General features: G+C 32.2%; 3 protein-coding genes across 7 annotated transcripts in view; 2 read left to right on the forward strand and 1 right to left on the reverse strand.

The window, feature by feature from the left end:
• Window positions 1-3,653: 3,653 nt before the first annotated feature.
• The window catches only part of LOC130662476 (uncharacterized), a 32,677-nt gene continuing 11,347 nt past the window's right edge, over window positions 3,654-24,983 (reverse strand). Inside the window, exons 1-6 of one of the 5 annotated variants that reach the window (XR_008989026.1) lie at window positions 18,093-18,223; window positions 12,961-13,069; window positions 11,400-11,440; window positions 9,839-10,267; window positions 8,351-9,364; window positions 3,654-6,636 (exon numbers count right to left, since the gene is read on the reverse strand). Coding sequence is in view for 4 of the 5 variants with exons in the window: in XM_057461358.1 (XP_057317341.1) it covers window positions 8,664-9,364; window positions 9,839-10,267; window positions 11,400-11,421 (1,152 nt within the window). In the remaining variant the exon portion in view is untranslated. Of the gene's footprint in view, window positions 6,637-8,259; window positions 9,365-9,838; window positions 10,268-11,399; window positions 11,441-12,818; window positions 12,865-12,960; window positions 13,070-18,092; window positions 18,224-24,983 lie in introns of those variants that run through there. The other 4 variants (XM_057461358.1, XM_057461359.1, XM_057461356.1 and 1 more) reach the window with 4 other exon arrangements.
• LOC130662481 (uncharacterized) lies at window positions 15,301-16,112 on the forward strand. Its single transcript, XM_057461364.1, has 2 exons — window positions 15,301-15,434; window positions 15,597-16,112. The coding sequence occupies exons 1-2, from the start codon at window positions 15,419-15,421 to the stop codon at window positions 15,986-15,988; spliced, it is 408 nt and encodes a 135-aa protein (XP_057317347.1). The 5' UTR covers window positions 15,301-15,418; the 3' UTR covers window positions 15,989-16,112.
• On the forward strand, window positions 18,223-24,422 carry LOC130662478 (calcyclin-binding protein-like). The gene is made up of 5 exons (XM_057461361.1): window positions 18,223-18,361; window positions 22,094-22,310; window positions 22,615-22,811; window positions 23,623-23,720; window positions 24,129-24,422. The coding sequence occupies exons 1-5, from the start codon at window positions 18,335-18,337 to the stop codon at window positions 24,310-24,312; spliced, it is 723 nt and encodes a 240-aa protein (XP_057317344.1). The 5' UTR covers window positions 18,223-18,334; the 3' UTR covers window positions 24,313-24,422.

The raw sequence follows: 24,983 nt of genomic DNA on the forward strand, positions 1-24,983 counted from the left end.
TGACCATAAAGTTGAATCCTACAAGTTTAAAAACAAAAAAAGAAAAATAGAAGGCGAAAGAATTAATTTAGAATTAATAATAGAGACTAAATCCAACATACGATTCCGTGGTATTAATATTTAGACTATCCGGGGAACCCAGAGTCGAAACGTTGGGTTAAGCCACAAGAACTATGTTACTTCGCGTTGAACAACTGGAAAAGCGATTAATAAGAAGTGTAAACTGCGCGATGAAGCGCTTTAGTATAGTATGTCATAAATCGAGTGAGGCACAAAACATTATGGTGTTTCCGGTGTAATATATTTTTTAAAAAATAATTGGCCAACCTTTTTATTTTTCAGAGAGCGTTTCCGCTAAAAGTTTAAAAATGAATATTACTCCGGGCTGAGGGATTAGTACAGGCATATAATGACATTATCCATATAGTCACTTCACTTAAAAATTCTATTTTGTGGAGTAAGTTTTCATGACACTAATAAAAAGGTGTCGCTACCTACTAACTGCATTCAACATAACAAATATTGATTAAAAATTTTGTTGTATAGCCCAAACTGCATTTGCCTACTTTTTTTACTCTTCAGCCCAGAAGTAGCTAAGGAGCTAACTAGAAGAGAGCCACAACCCCAACATAAAAATAAAAATAATAATATACCAAAATTTAAAATAATAGGAATGAAATAAGGCTAACTATATGTTAGCTAGCTAAAATCTTGAAATTGGCTTGTTTCAGATTTACACATTACCGGAAAACGTGATGATATTTTCATCTTAATAACCAAAAACATTGACAAAATGAAGAGAATATCTTAAACGTTGATAGAGCTGAAATTTAGGCAGTTAAATAATTATATCAACCCAACAATTTGCAGCTTGGTAAAGAAGCCAAGGTAAAACAAATATGGTATCCTTGAATTCTGTCCCTCAAAATCCGCCTCGTTAAAAAACATAACTGGAAACGAAAATCTGAAGGAGTATCTAGCATAGCTAATCAGATAACATCAAAATAACAGTCTATATCAATATTTATGATCACATTTATAACGCAGTCTTTATTCTCTTCCCAATTTAACGAATATCAAGATACACCATAGTCAATGACAATGGATACGCACACAGCTGTAGCGCTGGGTCATGTCGGACTTAAAAACTTGGATTGGCGCTGTGCAAAGCATAATGGAAAGCGATGCATGCGTGGAAAAACATGCAAAAATGTCGACATGAGGATCGCTTGCTATACAAAACAACTAGCATATACGCAATTTGAACAAGAACTGAAGCGGTTTGAACAGTCACAACACTATTATGACAAATAATTAAGATGTATTTAATAAAATATACAATGATAAAATTTGGTATAAAATAATAAAGCACAAACTTAGAGAAAGAGATGACAAATTGAATCATATTAAAAGTTGTGACTATTTTTCAATAACTGAGATGCCATAGAGAGCCACACAACTCGAGTCAATTTCGAACATTTCGAACATAACATTGTCAACATGACGAAACCCTCATTTGGTGCAACATTTCTCGAAATTCGAATAGAATATATCTACTGGTTTCATTATTTTGGGCATACTATGTGAAGCTCCACGATAATAAGAAAACAACAAAAAAAACCTGCTATATGCAAAAAAACAATACATTAACAAAAACTTTTGGTCAATATAACGCGCTATTTGTGGTGGCTTTGACTATACTATCCGCGCCCCTTTAAACTTTTTGTTATTACCATGACAGATTGCAGCCCATACCAAATCACACATTTCCACGAATGTGTGAAAAAACAGAAGCTATAAATGACAAACCTTTTTCATTTTATTCATTATTGAGAAAACATTCTCAAAATTACAAAGATTCTTTTATCAGTAGTATGATATTTGCGATTCTCTCCATTAACATTTTTCGAAAATACACATTCCTAAAACAAAAAAAATAAGAAGTGCATAGCTTTGATTAGTAGCATCAAAAATACATAATCATCTTACATTCACCTAAAAACACTGAATCACTTTTGGTAGCTTAAATACTTTTCTGAAATTATTGTATACACATCACACGAAGCCTATTTATTTATTTTCCATATTATAGTTTTCTTTAGAAATCACACGTGTTATAAAATTAAGGTAAAATATCAACATTGAATAACATGGACAACTATCTTTTTTTTTGAAAATTTAATTATCCAATATTGATCTAAATTTGGCTGGGGATAACTATTTGGTTTATTCATGCAGTCCTCTTCACAACTGGATGGATCCCATTGTGTTTTTAACTAAATAGTGAACCAGAAATATAAAAATTAAAATAACAAGAACTTACCAATGGATTTACACGAAGATGCTTTTCAACTGTTAATATATTAACCTGGAAAAAAACAATTTATAATTTAACAAGACCACATCACAAGAACAAAGACTTAATACAGTTAAAGGTATATTCCGTTAACACAGTTAAAGGTATATTCCGTTAACATGTATTAATTGTCATATAGATTATTGTCATATCCCTGACCCCATAAATATAGCAGAGAAGGTGTTGGTTTACATCAGAAAGATCACAGATTTAGCTGAGAAGAAAGCTTATGGTGTGACTTAAAAAGACCACCTTAAGCTTGACATTTCAGATTTAAAAGCTGAAGATTGTATTACAAATCTAACAGACAAATTCGACAAGATATTCTTTAGAGGTAACGCATCGTGCAAACGAGGCATATAAATATTTTAGCAATTTAAAAGGAAAAAGGACATGCCTTTAAAGGATAATATCATTTGAAGATTATAATTTAAAAAGTTTGATATTGATTTATCAGATGCTGTTACAGATTATCAATATTTGAATAGTGTTCTACGCAACAGAAAAAAATTGCAAGAGCAACAATTCCAGATTCAAAACTTGAGGGTTGAAGATAGTTAAGAAAGGTTTTAACTAATCTTCAAATTCAAAGAAGATGATGTGACAAATTAGTGAGGTTTTAGGTGATATTATGGGCAACCACAAGCACAAGAGTATAGGTTAAAGGATTACTGTAGAGGCAGTGGCAATTGAAGTAACAGAGAGAAGAATAGGAGATCGTCTGACTGTATAACATGATACATATATGTAAGTATTTATCATTTTGCTAGGTAGTGTCCAGATAGAGCCAAAAGTAAGAGTGATGAAATTAAACTTCAATTTTATACAGAAGAAATAATGCTAACTCTCGTTGGCGAGACATTTACTACGGCATTATTGGTTGCACAAAAAAGGTTTGTGGGCAGAATTTGATGAAATTTTATGTAGAAAGTCCTTCCGACGAGGATGCTTCATCAATCAAAGAAGAGCCATCATCAACAGTATTTATATTTAAAGATGGTGAAAAAAATCAAAGCATCAAAATGTGTCACCATACCTGCTTGGCTTAGTGGGAAATATGTTAAATACTTACCATCGCTATTTAGTAAGCAAGGGATGAAGAATGCAAAAGTTTTTATCGACTTTGAAAATGACAAGGTTAAAATTCTGGGACAAGAACACCATATACAATTTTGTTCCAGAGGACATTATTGTAGTTCAATTAACAAAATTAGCAAAATTGAAAAGACTCTGCTAATAATGTTTGCTGATGAATAATTTGGATGACTAGTCAGGGGCCCGTGGATAAATCTATGGGTTCACCTGCTCTTTATATACCGCAATTTGTTTATCTCGTTACTGTGGTTACCATTTTGCGTAACAGACAGACAGACGTATACGGGCATTATAATATAGATAATCAAGGAAAACAAAAAGTGGCCCTGAAATTACATAAATAGTTTGGACATCCATCCATAATTGCTAAAGTTTCAGATAGTTGTGATACATCCATAAGAAGAAATCAACCAAGACCAATTGTTTGGTTACCACATGCAACAGTATTTAATGTGTTGGCATGGATTTGAAACAATGACCATATGGTGATAAAATTTGGTTATTACATCTTGTTAATCACTTGGCCAGATTAGTGCATCCTGTGTTATTCGAAGTAGAAGGAAAGAAATCAACATTAATTCCATTTTTAAGAATTGGATTTCTGTATTTGGGTCTGCTAAAGTGTTAAGTGGATAATTGTGGAGAATTTGACGAGGGTTACCATAGCGTGTGTGAGAATTCAAACCATGGAGTAATGGACTTGTTTAGCGGCATAATACACACTTGGCAATACAGTCTGTAAAATAATGGACAAGCCTAATTATTCATCAGAAACAGCCGTGGCTAAGGCTGTTGCTGCTAAGGATTCCTTAAAAAACGTAGAAAGCTTTTTACCAAATTAACTTTGGCAGCAATCCATATTTTCCAGTTGTAGAAATGCATAATCCACCAGCTCTAGAAGGAAGGAAAGGAGTCATGTAGTTACTGATAACTTAAATGCATTGCATGCTGAAAGAGAAGCCTTCAGGAAAGTCAACAAGTTTGACAGGAAAGTCAGCAAGTCCTGGTGAAGCACAGCTCAACATATGTTAGAATGTATCCATGCACACTACGATTAAAAGAGGAGAAATTCAAAGCACAGAAGTGAAAATTGATAATGACGAAAAACAAGAAACTGAAAGAGAAATATTGGAAGGTGATGAGATAAGTAGTGAAGCATCAATTACTAATAACCATACAACAAAGATTATTATGCCAAACGTTTAAGGATAAAGTAAGAGCTGGAAAAGCAAGTGAAAGGTTTAGGAATTGGCTCAATATTGTTGATAAAGTTGGTAATGTTGAGAGTGGGATTTTACTGAAAAGGTATCACAAGAGGCTCTGATATACTTGAATTACTTCGGAAAGGTGTGCGTCTACATGGAATTATGACAACCCATGTAGATGATTTTTGTTTCGCTGGTTTTTAAACAATGTCATACTGCTACTGCATCAAACTTTTAAAATTAGTACAGCACACAACACAGCATTTTAATATTTGGGATTATAGATTTAAGAAACAGAAAAGATAACATTATTGTGTCACAAGATAATTGCATACATAACATTGATAAAAACAAAGATATGATAAATTTTCGAATACCAAACGAAAAGTATTGATTTTAATTTAAATTGGTTGACTACGCAGACACGTCTAGATATCTTCTTAATTGAAGTTAACTAATGGGTAACATCAAATATGTCAATGTTTCAGATATGCAAAAAGAGAACCTGTGGAAATGAAATTCAGGGTAGTTGGAAACATGAGAAAGCTAAATTGCTAGTACTTCTTGATGCAACATTTGCAAATCTAAAGTGAGAAGGATCTCAAGGTGCATTCTTAACTTCCTTAACGGATCAACTAAATCAATCACTATCACTCATTTCGTGGCAGTCAAGAAAATTGTAAAAAGAGTAGTTACCAGTACACTTTCTAATTGATATATGCTGCTGGCAAAGGATATTGGGTTTAACGTTTACTTGAGGCAATATTGTAGCATCAATTCAATGTTTAACAGATAGTAAAACACTTTACGATGCTGTACATTCCACAAAACAAGTTTTGGACAATCGCTTAAGAGTAGATTTAGCTATTTTGAAAGAAATGATTTAGAAACAAATAAAAAAATTTGATAAAATTAGAATATTTCTATTTTTATGGGAATAAAAGTTTAACTAAACCAATTTTTACCTCAATTCATCTTCAATTTTGAAATAAATCATTTGGTATGAAGATGTAACACAATAAAAATACAGTTATAGGCAAATAAATTCATGTGGTACATATATTTAACAATAAATAAAGTTATATAATAAAAAAAACATTGATAAAAGAAATATATTGATAATAGAAGAAATTTTATTTAAATTAAATCAAAAACTATGGACTGTGTAATTTCGTTGCAATATATATTTGATTCAGTGACTTGTCTAATAAAAGTTTAGTACAATACCAATGTAGTGTGCACACTCTGATAAAATATCTTCCAATTTTTAGATTTCCTTTAGCAACTATGTATTTCTCAGTCCAAGAACATTCTGATTTCTCTGAATGCAATAGTCATAAAAATTTTAATCACACATCATGGTATATACTACTTTGTATATACCTTTGCAAAACTTGCCAAAATGGCAAACCACTAGTTGCCTTCTTTTAAATCAAAATAACATAAAACAAAAGACTTAAAAAAAATTAAATTTTCAAAAGTTCCAATAACAAACTTTAAATTTTTAAAAAATAATACTAAGATGAAATATTTTTTTATCACAAACACAAATATAACTTACCGCCAGTCAACACGTTTAAACTGAACACAAATTTTTTTATAGAAAGTAGAAATTAAAATCTGCATTAATAATATTCAAATTTCAAACTTTATTTGTCCTTTTTTTTCCTCTTGGATGCACGTATTTTGTTTGGTTGTTGAAACATTTTTTTTTAAGTCCCTGATACAAAACTATAAAAATTTCTGTATCTTCACTGTTATTAATTATCCATTTACCACTAACATTTTATTGCAAACATCTTGTACGCAACATATCAATTCCATCCAATAGATGTTGTGATGAATAAAAATTAATTTCTTTGCTTTGTTAGCAACTGTCATAACCTATATTTATAACTTTTGTTCCAATCATTGAATTTCTGACACCCATAGGGTGGAATTTTCCCTCCATACCATTCAATAAAAGGATCAATAGTGAACCTAGTAAAATAGAGAAAAATAATCAAGATCTTGGTCTGCAAAATACCGAAGTCTAAAAAACCCTATGAAATCATAAACCTGTGTCTTCGGACCTAGAAATGTCAATGGATTTTTTTCTAGTTCAAGGTGAGTATTTGCCTGGACTGTAAGTGTATTGTAGAAATCCGTCATTTTGGATTTAACAACCAAACTCTATTCTAAGGGAGATTTTCAATTCTTAATTAATACTAAAGCTAAAGTTAAAATAAAACAACACAATGGACACATTACAAAGTATTGAGAAAGTTTTTACTCACACTGAGCAGCTTTATTTGAAAAAGGCATAATATTGAAATACAACACGAGGAAGAGGGCTTTTTATTGTAGGGTTGTGATTTGCAAAATGCAGAAAGTTTTATGTGCTACCACATAAAAAAGACTGTTTTTTGAAATATATAGTTGATACACTCATAAGAGCGGTGATCTTTGGCATAACTATTAAAAGATTCACAAATTAGAATTCAAACATTTTAAAACAATTTTTTAGTGATTATTGATTTATTTAATCTTGACCAGGTATGCTACAAAAGATATGGTGTTTATTGTAGACAGAAGTTTCGGATACTTTATGCACAAAATATAGAGTCTAACATTAAAAATGTTTTCCTCTTTAGGACATTAAAAAGTTGGTTAAAATAATCACTTTTGACCCCTTCTCCTTTATTTACCCAAATTCGATTTTATTACCCCATCCCTTTGTGTTTTTGTACGTCCTGCATACCCTCCTCCTCTTTTTACTCCTTTAAAACAAAACACTGTGTATTTTTAGGAAATTTTATTTTCCTAATAAATACTATGCCTTAACAGAAGAAAAGGTCAGCCCTTGTTGATCATACCAACAAACTACTTGCCAAAATTTATTAATAACGCACTATACACATGGTCAGAAATAATTGATCAAAAAGCCAATGTATACTTGTTTGTTTTGCTTTTTTATCCTAACTTTTTTAAAAAGTTTTACATTTCAAAAGAAATAAAAATGAGTGAAAATTTATGAAAACTAGATTTTTTTACGAAATACAAAAGTTCACTATTATGCTTACTTGTTTATTGTTTTTTTATTCAAACTAACTGGTGTTTTCCCTACATTTTTAAGCTGACAGATTATATTTTACGTGCCTTTACCGACTGATAGCCTTGTGGTAGAGCGTTCGCTTTCAGTGCGGGAGGTCTTGGGTTCAAACCCCGGCCGAGTCATGCCAGAGACTATAAAAGTGTGAATCTATCCTTTCTGCTTAGCGCTCAGCATGAGAATAGGATTGATATCTTAGGCGGTTGTCTAGTTGAACGATTGCTGTGCTTTCACGACTTTCGTAGCTCAAATGGGAGCTTTAAATGCGCTAGGACCCCATTCGCAGGACCCTCGTTGATAGCAGTACCAATAGGAACTGAAGAGGCTATCCTGGGTAAATAATAGTAATAATAATAATAATAATAATAATACAAAAACTTCAGAACTACCATAATAGACAAGTCATGTTAATCACTAAAGTATTGGTTTTCAAAATGGTACCCTAGTGGTACTACTGCTTGTAACACAACTCACAAAATCAATATACAGTCACAAAGAAAATGCAAAACAAGTCAATCGAAATTGTCATAATAAAAATATCTTTGAAAAAATTGGAAAAAAAAAGCAATTCAGGGTGATGTTTACATTCTTGTATATACTTACATTATATAATTGCAAGAAAATTACGTTTTCTTTATGCTTGTTTTGTTTCAATTAAATTATAATTGCTTTCCAACAGCCACTAACATTGCTATTAATCTCATAAAATTTGTTGTTCATCTAAACCACTTGCAAACCAACATTAATCACAATTAATCAAAGATATACACAAAATCACATTCATTTTTAATACAAGTCTCAACTTAATACCAGCTATTGACATATGTTATATGATAATCATTTAACATAAAAAGAACCAAAGATCCAGTTTAAAGTAACATCTAAAAAGTAGCCAAGTGGTAATGAAAATATATTTTTATGGCAAAACATTTTCTTGAATATATAAAACAACGTCATTTCGCAATACCTTTGCACATTTATCAACAAAATCTGAAATTGTTAAATCAGGAATCCGTACACGCAGTAAATGCAACAAATTTTCTGTTGGACTTTCATTCCTGGCTAAAGCCAATTCTATATTGCTTACAGTAAGATGATCTATACCATAATATGCTGCTATTTGTTTCCAGTTAGCCCCATATCCAACATCCAACATTGAAGCAATACGATGAATATGGCCATAACTTAAATTTGCCATTTTGGCAACCCCGACTTTCTTTTTCTTTTTCTTATTTTTTGTGGATTCAGAAGCAGACTCTAAACTTGAAAATGCAGATGGCGGAGGAATATTATCCCTTTTCACATCATCAAGATCATTGTCTAGTAACATCATACTGGCCACCTCCTTGTAATGACTATCTTGTTTTTTCTTTTTCGGTTTCGGCTTACTTACAGGATTGGTGACCGATGATTTACTTGTAATTTCATCAGATATTTTAGTGTTGCTTTTGCTTAAAACCTGTTTTGAAGAGCTGGAGGCAGAGCTTGAAAAAGGCTCATCATAAGTGTTGTCCATAGACATTGATGGAGAATTGTTCAAATTCAGATCAAAGGATTGAAGTCGTTCTTGTTGCTTGTCTAATGCAAAATTTTCATAACAAGGCTTTTTCTTTACGTCTAGCAAAATTAAAAAACAACAACAATACAGTAAATAAGTATCCTCATTTAGACAACTTTTATATGGAGTTTCATTTATGGGGACAAAATGAGAATTTCGTCATTTTGACTGAAAGGAAATTTTATTTCAACTAAAAATGCTCTTTAAATGAAAGTATTGCAAGTGTGTACAAAAAGTTTTGGCACATATGCACAACACCAATACAACAAACTCCATGAAAACACAATGAAACTCCATTGCAATTTAAAATCCCATTTTGAGCAAATTTCAGTTCTGGTCTATGTAAAAGCTACCAAAAACACATTTCTGAATATTTTATTCTTATATTAAAACTTATTTCTTTGTGCTAGTTAAATTATACCATGATGAATGTGTGTTATCCTGACAGGTTTTTAAGTACACATTTGTTTATTTCAATAGTTTATGTCTAGTCAAGGACAGCAGACATAAAAAAATTTTGAATAAAAAAATACCCGAAAGAAATGACCGAATGCTCTCAACCAATGTATTCTGCTTTATATCTTTTAGAGCTGTCCTCCGAAATGCACCATCTATCCTGCACAGTGTCGCGCTATACTTTATAATTTCAGTTTCGGTGAGTCCTCCAAGCCAGATATGTAAACAGTAGGGAGACACATAATTTGTTATATCTTTAAGAATAATTCCCTTGTAGGCAGTGGACCATATTTCATCAAGAAAGGATTTGCTAATCAGGACGATAAGTGGTAACTTTCTTTCTTTGAATTTTCGCAAGTTCATATAGATGATAGTTTCCTTTTGTTGTTTGTTCCGTAAGTCATTGTATTCAAGCACATATCCATTTCCACGGTAGTTAATTAATTCACTTTCTAATATCTTTATAAACTGCAGCTCATCGTCGCCAGTGATTTGCAATATTCCAACTAAGATTAACATATTACAGGTTAATATCAAGAATGTTTGTAATGTTAACTCAAATTAATAATTATTTTGGTTGTTTGTGTAAAAGTGGTGACACAGCATGGCCTTGGGCCTCTTAAAATGCTGGCAATAACGTGGTAAACTCTATCTAAAATCTTACTTGTGTATCTCTGGTAGATTTAAGATGCATTGCATCTCATACAGGATGATTTTCATTGATGTAATGTTTTACGTTGCCCATTTTATCCAATGCATTCAAGGTACTAACTTGTTTAAGTGAGGGAAGGGGTATTTATTGTACAAAATCAATGTTTAATTTAAAAATTGAACACTTTCCTCAGCTGCTCAACTGAACTTAGAAGTTCATTGTCAGTTGTCAAAGTCCTGATCAACAATTGTACAGTTGATTTCCCAAAACAGACAATGGAAACATCATCTGTTAGTATTTGGACCATTCTTCATTGCTCGACTATCAGCTCTACTACTACACTGATATTTGTGAGGTATGTTTGTTGCAATTGTGTATCAAACATGTAGAATTGAACTGTGCCCTAGGATTTTCACCAAGATAATACATTTTGCAATTACAGTGACAAACATTTTTAGGTGTATAAAGAGATTGCCTTATCTGTCATAATTAAGTTTTTATCAGTAATGGATGACCATTTGAAATTTTAATTCCATTTTTATACATTATATGAACAAAACATTGCTTCTATCGTCATAAAGCATTGTGAATTATCAACATCTCAAAGACCAACTCATTTGTTATGTTTTTTTCTCTGTAAGTGAAAATGTCAGATATACAAATTTAAAAATTCTTACAAATTTCATGTGCACGACTTTTCGGGACCCATCTTTGATGTCGCATACACAATCGGTGCCTGATACCGATCGTGCCATTATTTTTTGAGGACTGAGACACAATTTTTGACAATGGAGAAGCTTTATCGGTCCATAAAATTACAGAAGGTCTAACTGATACAATTATTTTGGTTTCAAAAATGTATACCATTCTTAGGCACATTTGATAAAAAATTTGTCACCACTTTTACACAAACCACTCTTTTGTTAACTGTACGACCTCAATATTGGGCAACATACCCAGCTAAAACAGACATAATGAATGTATACCTGTATCAATCAGAGATTCCATTTACAATTGAAATTCACACCTAAAAGGGTATATACACATTGCAGTTTACATTGTTGATTGGTCAAACAAAATTAAAGCAAATTACTTATTACAATTCCATAAGTGAATGATGTCATGTTGTCCTCAAAAATTATTGATATTTTTTATTCCCCTATTATTATTATTATTATTATTAGTATTATTATTTATTATTTCATCATTTTTTAGTCATAATTTGACATAAAATGACATATGGGTTTACAGTCAAACGTTAACGGTCAACTTTCTATAACGACGACCTGCTTATAACAACCACTCCGATTTTAGTAGTAGTGCACGACTCTAATTTTAGTAGTAGTTAACCTGCCTATAGCGACCACCTCCCTAACGCAATCAATGGCCAAAAAAATTTTGCTCCCAAGTTGCATCACAACCTGTTTATAAAGAAACATGGAATGAGATTGCATTGTTTTTGTGTTTTATTAATTTATTGTTGGGAACTCCATATATTCTGCACAATGTCCAATAAAGCCAACTCAATTGCTACCAACATGCTACATAATTACTTAATATGTTTCTGATGAACCGTTGTCACATGAAAGTTTTATCAAAACATTATTCATCTTGCACAATGCGCTATATTTAATTGTAAAAAAATATTTGCATGTCTAGCTAATATTCCACCAGAAGTTGACGAAATTAACAAAGTTAAAATAGTTTTTTTCAAAAGTTTAAGATTTAATGTTGAAAGTACTTCAATTTTTCTTATTAAATTTTTGATTGATAAGACAATATGCAACCCTTTCTTCATTATTAATAAAACATACAGCATTGACGTGTTTCTTATCACTGAAGTGGCCCTTCCCATGTTCCTACTACAAGCTTTTACAAGATATTGCAATTGTCTGATGACACTGTGGAATACACAACGGGGTGTATCTAAGGGTGCTAGTGATCTTAACACATAAACAAAACAATGCAACATATATACATATATATACATAAAATACATATATATACACATAAAAGGTATGAGAATGAAATGGAACTATCGAAACTAATATGGAGACTGAAAGATGAATCCAAATCGTACAAACTGTCATGGAGTATCGCTGCAAGAGCATTCCCATACAAATGTGGAACACGGAGATGTGACCTTTGCTTGTCCAAAAAAACACTCATAATAAGATCTGAACCCAAGGGACTCTTGAATAAACGAACTGAGCTCTTATCGAAATGCCGACATAGAAATACTTTTATATTAGGAAACATTAAATAACTAACATATTTCTATTCCATGTGGTAACAAACAAACTAAATGTTTTAAACAACTTTCTAAAGTTATGTTTTAATTGTAACCTGATAATTGTAGAATACACATGAAACTTGAAGTTGTTAAAAAGTTGTAGTATTCTTACTTTTTCAACAAATATTATAAGCCTCTGTTTCTTTACATTGAGCTCTCTAGAAACCAAGGAGAACCGTTTAACATATATATACACATATATATACACACATATATATATACACACATACACACATATAAAACGTAAAAATTACCTGGTTTAAAGATGCAAAGATTTCTGTATTGCATCACTTGTGATACAATACTGACTTGATTTTATTTTTAACAATCATGATGATGTAATCAGTTTTCCCATGCCATTTTCTAAAAAGAAACAGCTGAAAAAGTAAGTAAAAAATGCAGACTCAGGGAAATGCTTACCCTCCTCAAATGAAAAATAAGGAAATATAATCAACCTTTCTGGGCCTTATTGTGAAGTGATTTTATACTTAACCATTTGGCTGTCCAGGAATCAGTGAAGCCATATTTTAGCTTTGGCCAATTTTAAACCATTTGGGGCTACAAGACTCATGTGCTGCACTTTGGTGAAGTTTGGAGCCACTTCCTTTAAAACATGATTTATAATAGAGGAGGTAAATGACGCAATTAGCAACCTTGATGAGAATCAAGTTTCAGATATTTCTTTCAGTAAAGACAGCAATTTAGATAAAGAAATCACCCCAAATGTGATTTGAAAGAAATAATTTAATATTGATTATTAACATTACTTGCATCTGATACTGAGTTTGAGTCAAGTTTTGATAGCTTCAAAGATGAATTTTACACCACAAATTACTAAAGTATTAGCTAGCTACCTAATGAAGGTTATTCTGTTTTGCTAAGGAATCTGGTCTGCACATTTTTATGTAAAATTTCAATATTACAGAGCTATATATGCAATGTAAACCAAAGGTAGGAGTGAAACTACTTTTTAACAAACTGGCACTAAATTCAGCATATTAACCAAGCTACGGGTTATTTTATATTGGAGTAAATTTGAATATATATGATATATTTACAAATATACACTTTGAATATTAAAATTAATGGTCTGGGTAGTTCTCAGACCACTATCCGAATTTGGGTACCATGTTTTTAATTAACTCTGGCTGTAATTGGGTTATGCTGTTGTCAGTGGGCGAACCCAATCTAGGCTACTATGTTTTATCCTATATTTGCCTGATAATATTGGCTATCATAACCATATGATAGCCCCCAACATTTATAGCCTAAAGCCTAAAAACAGATCGAAACAAAAATCGGATTAGGAAAAGATATTTTTCAACAGTTTTTGAGGAGGTAATTAAGTGGCCACCTTTCTGTATTCAAAATTGCCTCTTATCTGAAAATCAAACCATTATTTGTTTGGATTTACCTTTTTTTTTTCTTCGGAAAATTCAAATTTTATAGAATTATGATTTTTAGTGGTAAATTGGAATTTCTTGGCCATGGAGATATTTTTTATATTCATAAAGTACCTGCAGAATGAGCGGGCCATTTCGGCCAAACTTCGGATCCCCTTTCAAATATTTATGATCTCCTTCTCAGAGCTAAAAACTAACCTTTGACTTTTTATTTCTAGAAATTAACTATCTCCTACTCAGAAAACACGCTGTTTTGATACACTTCAAATTTCCCAGAAATCCCGTGCTTTTGCTTTATCAACATGGTAGCAATGATGCTGTGGTTTTGTTCTGACATGTATTTACTGTATTTATTAGGTATTGGTTGCTTTCTTCCAATAATGTTTGTACCTTGTTGTTGTACCTTATACCTTGTTGCTGTACCTTATACATTGTTGTTGTACCTTATACCTTGTTGTTGTACCATGTTGTAGTGGTTCCAGTAACATCTGTAGAGCTTTTATTACAAAAAAGGAAGTATTTTTTCTCAGGCTGGCTTCAGTGGTGAAGTCCCCCCTTCTGACTGATTTGGCATACATAAACATGCTTTTTATTTAGTTCAGATCTTTTATTGAGAGATAAGGGATTAATCTTAAGTATGCTTAGCTACTTTGCTTTTTTACTTATATGATATGCTATATTGTTATATATTTTATTTTTATTTCTTTAAGGTACTAAATATGAATATGAATTTCATAACAGTGCAACACAACAACAGAGAAGTGAAACTTCCTAGTGAAAGTTTAGATATTCAAGAGCTTGCAAGATTGTTTAATACAAAAATAGACGGAATGCACATCAAGTATAAAATACTTGGTAGTTGGGAGAATGTATGGCCGATTAATGGCTCTTTTGATGTGCGGGATCAGTGGATTTTGCTTTATTGATTGCTCTGGATCATCTTCAACATGAAATGCCTGGTCCCTCTTCCTCACAGGCACATGTAACTCCAACGTACCATCCTTTGTTCCGGAGAGGAAATAATGCAGTTGGCTCTCGAGCAATCACAAGCTGTAGTAAAAGATAAGAATCGGGTGTACCCTTACCACTCAAGAAACGAAAAGTTGAAAGTTGCTTTAAGACAATATGTGTAAGCAAGATAGATGATTCTGGTAACCCAATTACTGTGTTTGAGATTCCCATAGACCTGACCAAACTGGATAATCGATATGGGGACTTCACCACTATTCATATCCAAAATGAGGTGGCGTATCAGTGTGGTGGCACCAGCTTCATACTCACTAATGAAAAAGGGAACCCTATAAGGGGTATGCCAAATACCCGAGGTATGTAAAATTCTTTGATTATATATTATTTTATTCAGGTTATTTGTTTTTGTATAGTTATGATAAATTATAAATATACAAAAATTCTTGTGACAAACATTTATATCCTTTCTTTCATAAAATTAAGCAAGCAATAAACACTATAATTATATTTGTTACTAGGCAAAGACAACTGGAACAATAAGGCTACTGTTAGAGCTATTGCAACATCTATATATACCACATGGAGACCATCCATGTGGAATTTAATAAAAAAAGACTATAGCCATGTGGACAGCATAACCAACATTGATGATGATGACGACGACGATTTTCTTATCAGTGCATTCCCTTTAATTTCCGAAGTGAAACATGTTAATGAAGATACGAGTCAACCGTCACCATCCACTGAACCTTTAATATCAACTGAACCTTCTACCTCCTCATTAACATATGTCTCAAACACGGAATTAAAGAGTTTGATTGTTGATTTGCAAGAAAAAGTAGCAGCTGGTAAGGAAAATGTGCCACCACATACACAAGAAGTTTTGAAAAAAATTGGGGACAGCTTATGATGTATAATTTGCATGGAAATCTGTAATTGTGATAATCTGTTTTTCTGTATTCATTGTGGAAGGATGGTTGGGTGTTTTACTTGTTGTGTTGGACTGGACAAGTGTCCAACTTGTCGAGAAGAGTTTGTAAAATGTGAAACTTGTACTAGAAAAGTAGCTTTTAAAATTCCTGGACTAGACGCATTATTAAAACAAGGACAATGAAATAGCATTGACATTACATTGATGTACATATATGAAATATTTTGTTCTTAAGAGATATGGACCAAATAAATTGCCTTATATGTAATTTGTTTTTCACTTAAAAAGATGGTAGCTTGTCAAATTATTTTTTCATATGATGTACAGAACAATTTTGTTTCAAAATTCCAAAGAATGCAAGGACAACTTTGTCTCCTCTACAACAATAAGTTCGATGTGCATATATTTTATACAACATATTATATTTTGTTCATATTTTAGCTAAGAAAAGTGCTGGACACATTTTGTTCACAAATCACATTTTGTTTTTCGTTTCTCCTTTTTCATTGTAATGTAGTGGTCAAATGATAGAACAAATCTACTGCTTCTTTTAACAAATCAACGTTACCATGTACAATATGTGAAAAAATTTCTTGTCCTACAGGTTGATTGGTACTAAACAAAACTTTTCTAGATTCGTTTGCATGATTGATCGCAGCTAGGGGATCATCCCTTCATACATTTTGACAGCTTCTTCTGTAGTTGGTATTAGCCCTTCGTCTAGTGCTTTTGTACGTTTTGTTACACATTTTATTTTATTTTTTTCACATTTTTTTATTTTTTGTTACACATATTTTCAATAGGTACGCACCCATTGGAACCAGGAACTCTATGAAAGTTCCAAGATTGAGACAAATGATTAGCTGCATCAGATACTACCATATTACAGATCCAGGAAACGCAAAATTTTAGTACTGGATGGCTCATGTCGTAATCATTTTCCTCTATTATTTTTGCAAATGCACGTTTAATAGGATAATTGACTCATGAATTCAATTCAGGCCAAAATCGTTCTATAACGTAGTTGTCGGTAAATGCTGTTTGTTTCCACGGGATTCGCACTTGACTTCTACAATGTTTTTTCAGTAGATCCTGAATAAATATACACAATGAAAATTCCTGACCAAGGTCTATATGTAACTGATCCCATAATCCATACTTTATTAAAGCGGGTCTGTAAACTTGTTTATATATGAGAATGGGATTTTTCACTGGCATTGATGAAAAACCAACAAGCATTCTTGAGCACCCATCTATCAAACCAACATGTGTGCAACCAAAATCCTGGGCAATCTTCTCGTTTTGGTCCATGTGGACTTTATAACCGAAGTAAGGAGCGTAATAAGGGATCGGATTAGTTCTTTCCAAAATGTCACGTGTTCTAGCTTCGAATGTCCTTCGTAACGAATCAGATATCCACCGTTGAGATACAGCACCCCATGTTACTCCTAACATAGCGCGAATGCTTCCCTGTATCATAGATCTTCCATAACAGTGTCCATAAAGGTCAATCATTCTAGTGACTTCATTGTCCAGCTCATTAGAAGTTAATCTTGTTAGGTTGTTCTTTTTGCAAAAGCGACGAACACTACATTCACTGAAACCTCTGTGCTCAGGAAAACAACTATAATAATATTCTGAAATACTTTTGTGACTCATTCCCCTCCTGACCATGTTTTGTACCTCTTCTCGGTCAACTAGACCTTCCATAGCCGCCATTTTTAATAAGAATTTAAAAACTGCATAAATAAAGAAACGAAAAATTTGATTAGCTAATATCCGAATAAAATTGAGCGAAAGACAAATCCTAGATTTGAGTAAGACAATAAAAAGAAAACGAGAAGTCGATCTGTGATCTGATAAACTAGATCTAAGAAACTGAGATGCTAATCTGAGAAGCTGAAAACAGATCTGAGAAGCTGAAAACAAATCTGAAAGGCTGAGAGAAAATCTGAGAAGCTGAAAAGTCAAGCTGATATTTAATTGGCCGTAATGGTACCGCCATCCCGCAGATAGGGTATTTATATGTGAGTCAGTATATTTGTACATAGGATTAAAAAACTTCGTTGTGGTAAAATCTTACTTGTAAAGCTGGATTGAGCAGGCGAAGAGTAAGAATTACTTGCTTCCTGGGATAAGTTTTGTTTCGCTTTTCCAATTGGAAATTCCCGCTCGTTGAAGAATTTCCCGTCGACCACCTGAACTATCGAGAACACAAAGATAATCGAGATCTACAACGTGCATCAGCTTTTTTTTCATTCGAGAAATTTCTCTTCCCTTCACAGTACTTTCGTTTTCAGCTAAACACATTATATTGTATAGAAAATGTCTGGAAATCTAGTACTAAACGAGGTAAACTTTTCTCCGTGTTTATTTAAATCTTTGTTATTTTATTTCCAGGTCAAAGTTAGCCAAGTGGAACTAGCTAAAATTTTACTTCTAGTGAATTTTACACAGACAGGCCCATTCAAATAACTTTTTTTTGTATGTCGGTAGCGTTTTTGCTAGCCAAAAAGTTAGGTCTTTAATGATGCTAAGGTCAAAGGAAATTACATCTGAGTTTTTTATTGAAGAGAACTTTCGGCGAGATGTAATTGTTTTGATTTATTTTATTTCGAGAACAATGGGCATGCAGGCACTTTTGTGTAGGTAAAAAAAGCCGGACTCGCACAGGGAAAATGACTGTTAGACCTTTTTGAATGTTTACATTTTTCGTAGTAAGCCTTTTTTGCTTTAGCATTTGTGTGACAGACCAAAAAGATGCAGGTGCTATGAGTGAGGTCCTTTTTAGTCTGTTTCTTTCCTTAAAGGTATCGTTAAGACTTTATATAAATATATGTCAATCAGAAGTTATCATCTACACATAAGATTAGTTTAAAGACTCAGCAATGTATCTTAGAAAGAAATGGGCTGAAAAAGTCCTTTCTTCATCTTTTTGCCTGTAACGTAGTTGCTAGAACCAAACAGGCACACTGGAAAGTGTGAACATTGAAAAAGGTCTGTGAATATTAAAATTATTCAGGTAAGCGTAAATTCCAAGAGGAACTAAATTTTAACTAATTCTAACTCTTCTTAAAAAATTTTAAGCTAATATTCCTTTCTTTGTATGGATTTCTTTGATTACTGTGGTCTGTTGTGTATATTTTCTACCTACCGAAATGCTAGTGCATGTGCAAAAAACGCAACCTTCAGCTTTTGTAAACATTTGCACTGACTGCACGAACACAAGGTTCTTGGTAAGATAAGAAATCAGATAAGGAAAGGTAATTGCCCCAGAGTTCGATAATTGTAGAAGCAGACTTTGTCATATAAGGCGTGCCATTGCACGCACACGCCTGGTTTAATTTAGACGTGCAAAATATCACACTTCTAAAGTGTTCATTTTTATTGTAGACGTGCAAAAGAAAGCACACCTGAAATGTTCTGAGTTAAATATTTTTTTAAATATTTTCGTAAATGATTAAATTTTTCTGTTCGTGAACTTTACAAACAAAAAGATTTAGATTAAAAAAGTTTTTTAAGATCGCATTTTAATAGTTTATAAACGAAAAGCAGCTATAGAAATGCTTTTTTAGATCGCATTTTAAAAGTTTAGAAACGAAAAGCAACGTTTAAAATGTTTTTTTAGATTATTGCCAGCTTAAAAATTTTACTACATGAAAATATTGCCGACATAAATTAGTTAAAATGTATATCTAACTTCGGCAGTTTTATTGCTGACGTAAAAAAATTCTAATTTTAAGGGCTGTGTATTATCAGTTTTTATGAAAAAAATAACTTTTAACTTTAAGAAACTGTGATGTAATTTTTCAGCTTATATATTACACGGTGTCTACACATTTAAAAGATTAGAGGATTTACTCATATATTAGTAATTTTTGACTTCGCAGAGTCATTTGCACTTATTCGCTGAAAACTCTTGAACTTGCCTGAATTATTCCTGAACTCGCCTGAATTATTCAACGATATGCAAAACAGCACTTTCAATAACAGTGAGCTGGCCACAAAAAACATCCTTCAAGGTAATAGAAAATTGTTGATTTTATTAACTATATAGTTATTAAAAGCTCTTTTAAAACCTCCATATGGATGTCTGTTATTATGTTTTTTGTGAAAGTTATGTACAGGACTTTTAGGTACAAGGCTCGATGTCCTAGTGTTAAACACTGTTAATTGAACACTCCTGTCAGTTGGAAAGGGATGTTAAGCGTACGTAATTCTTGCTTATAGACAAAGTTCATTTAATTAGAAATATAATTAATACAAGTGACATTAATGTGTACGGATATGGGATGTACCCTTGTGTTTACAAGGTTTTAAGATGCATAAAAATACAAGGTACACGCTTATGCACCTGCACAACCTAAGAGATACCAAAAAAAGATATGTACCAAAATTTTGAATTTTTAAAACCCTGATCAACGAGCAAGCAAGTTAAAAATAAGAACATCATTTGACCCCTTTATTCTGTTAGTCCCTATCATTCCTTTTTCTTTTTTATTACTCTATAAAGTATTTATTGTTGGCTAGGTTGGTTTTTTTCTGTTTAAGCCTGTTGCCAATATTGGTTTGTTGGTGCATTCTTTTTGTTTGATGTAGTGGATTTTAGGTTTTTTTTGTAGGTTTTTGCTCTGTCATTTGTATGCTAAGATATTGACCTACCTACCGCTCTTATCCTAGCATTAAAGGAACATTGAATTTTGTGTGGAAAATACCCACACACTCATTATACCTGCCTTGTCAGCTTGAAAAAGGCACAAAAAGTACAGGTCATTTTAGAGCAAGTTAGTTGTTTTGTAAAGACTAAAAGATTTCTCTGCATCCTTTCAAAAATTAAAAAATATGGTTGGTTGTATATGTATGTTGGTTTTGGTTGTATAGTAGAGCAACAGTAAACACAACATTACTTCATGTATCAAAAAGAATTGTGTGGGTCAAACATATCTTTTCTTGTGACAGCAGTGTTTATTAGTAGCATGTCATTGCATCCTGTACCTTGAAGGTTATTTTTTTTAAGTGGCCAAGTCAATAAAGTTAAAGCCTTTTTTGCATTTTGGGAATAATTTGGGCTCTGGACTTGCTGTCATATAATGGGTGTTGTCAGTAAGGTATATGTGCCTAAAGTCCACTTATCGCAATTTGAAAATAAAACAAGTTAATTTTGTTTCATGTATTTTTTAAGCTGGATTCACATGTGTGAAAACAGCTCTGCATTTAAACTTTATAATTTACTGAACAAGAATCGATTCATTTTTACGTTGAGCTAAAGTGATTTTAAGGTTAGATTTAAAAATGCAGAAAAAGGCTGTCTTATTTACAAGGTGTATGATGTTTCTTTCTTCTTATTTTGGCTGTATACATAGTTAGCCGATGGATCAGAAGTCCTATTTTTAAAATAATCCCCCTATTATCAGGAACCCCACCCTTCTTACTTTGAGAGTAACCCTCCTATTATTTCGAGATCAAGTTATCTTACTGTCAGGGCTATATGTAACCCAAACACCCTATAAATTTAAACTAATATTTAACGACATCAGAAAGCATTTTTTTGTTGTTTTTTAAAAGATATGAAAAATAATCAATTACCAAAAAAAAATGTTAAATAGTTACAAATTGATTGTGAGTAAAAGTTCTAACAAATTTAAATGTTTTTAGCTATGTGGCTCTTGTGTTTTTGACAGAGAAAATAGACAATTTTCTCTTCATTATAGGTCTTAAGTTTGTGCCAACCCCTAGCTCTGTTTATGTTGGTTTTAGGCCTTCACAGTGAAATGCTAACAGAGGTAAAAGGGCAGATATTACAACCAGTCTGACTACAATTTACCCGAAATACTAAAGGTTGAAATTTTACGAAAGATTCCAAGTAGTGCCAAGTCCAAGTTTTTTTGGGGTTTTTCTTAGGCATTTCCCAAAAAGAAAGTTTAGCTCGTTAGTTTAAGAAATGTGTAAATATCTTTAAAATTAAACTTAAGTTGTATGGAGTGACCCAAATATAAACGGCATGTCTGTTTTATGTTGTCCAAGATATTTAAGTTGATTTAATTATGTGATGAAATTAAATCGTGTATTTTAATTTTGGTTTAGTTGCAAAGCGACTTAAAAGAACTTGAATCGATACTAACGTCTGTAGTAAGAAGCAATGTGAGAGGTATTATAGCCAATGAAATAACATTGCTGCGTGGAAAAATCGAGCTGTTGGAACAGGAAGAAGAAAAACTGAATAAAACTTCCAAAAGTGATGAAGACAGTGAAAAAATTACTTCAAAGCCAACATTATACACAGCTAAAATTTCAACATATGGTTAGTTATGTAAATTTACACATTTTTTGTGGTATTATGGTGGCTATATTATAATACTCGCTCCCTATCTGCGAGTCAATTTAAACAGCAGGAGTTTTTCAATCGAAATCATAGTAATAACCCCTGTCCAAGTTTTTATTACTTCAAGCTTTTTTCTTTTCTTTTTTGATTCTCAAAATTAAATTACTTAGTATATATATTCAAAATTAAAAGAGGATGTACTTGGTAGAATTGGTATTAATGCAATGATTGTTTTTCTTAATTTCCAGCTGTATTTGATTGAATATATAATGTTGTTTTCCAGGATGGGATGAAAGCTCCAAATTTGTTAAATTGTATGTTTCTCTAAAAGACATCGACAAACTTACGGCCGAACAAATCGCATGTGAATTCTCAGATTCTTCATTTAAATTCACTGCACATAACCACGCTGGTAAAAACCACATGTTGCAAATTCTCAGATTAGCACATAAAATTAAACCAGAGGATTCTTGGTGCAAGGTAAGTGAAGTTTAAAAAGTTGATGCAGCCTTAGAAGTCAAGCCTTTGATTGTGACTTCCATAAAAACAAAATCGTGAGAGAATTGATATAAGGTTATAGTCGTAAGAAAAAATACCAAAATTTAAACAGTAGAGAAGACTTACTTTAGTTTCTGGCTCAATTTGAGTAAAAAATTGTACAAGGTGTAAAAATATAAAATATTTAACTATTTCGCTTGAATTGGAAGAAAAATCAATATTTTGGTCTTCATTTTTCAGCAGGCTTTTTTGTTTACTGTGCAAAATTTTGGCAACATCAAAACCTTTTTTATTTGTGGACCTATTTTGCCTAAAAACGGTATTTGGTGGCAAAAATAAAATTTAGTCTGAATTTTAGGATACACACATTTGTCAAACTAAATTTTTCTAATTGATTTTTTTGTATTTTCCCTGCAGTCAACAGTCAAAAAACCCTAATTCTCTCTAAAACAGTTCTGTTGATAATGTGTGGGAACCCTAGATCTTTTATCTTGCTAGTATAGCTAGCCTTTTTGTTGTTATTCAGACCTGGCTGACATTTTTAATGCATTTAATTTAATAATAGTGTCTTTGTTGCGTGCCTATAATCTTGTATAGCTAGCTACTGTTATTGTTTTTTACAAAATGGATCATGTATCGCCTGCTTAGAATGGTGCTTTACTATATGTGTGACAAACATGCCGAAATATTTTAAATAAACTATTTCAATTTTTTTTTTTTTTTTTTTTTTTTTTTTTTGTAATCAGATTTTGATATTTTTTCTTGATATTTCACATATATACTGACTTTTCAGATTAAAGCTGGGAACATTGTTATTGCTCTAAGAAAGGCTAAAGATTCTGAGACTTGGGGTAATGTAACAGAGGCTGAGCGAAAGGAAAAAGAAGCAAAGTAAGTACATTCGTACTTAAGTTCACTCGATTTAAATTCTCCTGTAAGTAAACAAGTAAAAAGAAAATTTAGATTTTTAGACAAAAGTAGATGCCGCTTAAAACCCGTCTTGGTAATTAATTTTGTTTCACCAGGTTATTTTCGTAGGTGTTAAGGTTCCGCATTTGCCCGTAATTTTTGTATTCAATTTCGCACATTAGCGACGTTTTTAAGCGCGAAAAGGTACATGAAAAATTTAGCTGGCTGCAAAGTGAATACGCGCTTATTTATGTGTATGCACTTCATGAGCTTATGACTAGTCTTATATAGGAATCCTTATGATTAATTTTATTTTAATTTATCGCCAGATTAAGGCAATATGATATTCGGCATACCTATTTTATTTTCATGTAAATTCTCTTTTCTTAGGGATGCCAAATACAGCGACAACAAAGACAATAGCGATAGCGATCCTTCATCTGGCATAATGAATTTAATGAAGAAAATGTACGATGAGGGTGACGACGATATGAAACGAATGATAAAAAAGACATGGTATGAAACACAACAAAAACAAACCTCCGGGGAGATGCCTAGCATGCCGTCGTTATAATATAACACTTGGTATTGAAAATAACAAAACCACGCAACCTTATCCAAGCTGAACCAATTTTATCATGAGTAAACTGCTGTAAAATTTTTGAAATACATTTTGTTTATAAATGTGCTTTTTTTTTGTCTGTTTTTAAAACAGCCGATTCTGCCAACTGTAAGGGTTTCTTTGGGGAACCACTTACATAATTTTACTTTATTGGCCTGTCTCTTGAGATATTCAAAAAAGAAAATTTGCCAAGAAAAAAAGAGAATAATTTTTTTAAAAAAAATTCGCGGCGAATAATACTCCAGGAAATTTCTAGAAAAGGAATATACCCCTGGAAATAAAATTAATCATTAGTGATTATGTATGTTTCCAACATATAAAAAAACACTTTTTTGTAATAGCAAATTTTTTCAGTATTATGTTACGAAGTGGACAAATTAACAAAATCGAGTTCACGAACCCGGTTTTTTATTTATGTTCATGATTTTGGAAAATCCTTGCGCACTATGCAACATTACTTCATTCTCAGAATTCTTTTATATTCCTTCCTCGCGATAGTTCATGTATTACAAGTTACATTATTTTTTAATTCCCGAAAGCAAAGTTAATAAAAACCTTTAAATTTATTTTTTCTTGTTAAAATTCCATCCTTGTCCCCAGGGTTTGTTGCCTACGTCAGAGCC

This window comes from Hydractinia symbiolongicarpus, chromosome 10 (genome assembly GCF_029227915.1).
Source record: "Hydractinia symbiolongicarpus strain clone_291-10 chromosome 10, HSymV2.1, whole genome shotgun sequence".
Lineage (NCBI taxonomy): Eukaryota > Metazoa > Cnidaria > Hydrozoa > Anthoathecata > Hydractiniidae > Hydractinia > Hydractinia symbiolongicarpus.

Bases quoted from the DNA above. Each gene is read 5' to 3' on its own strand.
- LOC130662478 (XM_057461361.1), top strand. From the start codon at position 18,335: ATGTCTGGAAATCTAGTACTAAACGAG. The intron at 22,311-22,614 runs GTTAGTTATGTA...GTTGTTTTCCAG, and splicing joins AGCTAAAATTTCAACATATG to GATGGGATGAAAGCTCCAAA. The intron at 23,721-24,128 runs GTAAGTACATTC...CTCTTTTCTTAG, and splicing joins CGAAAGGAAAAAGAAGCAAA to GGATGCCAAATACAGCGACA.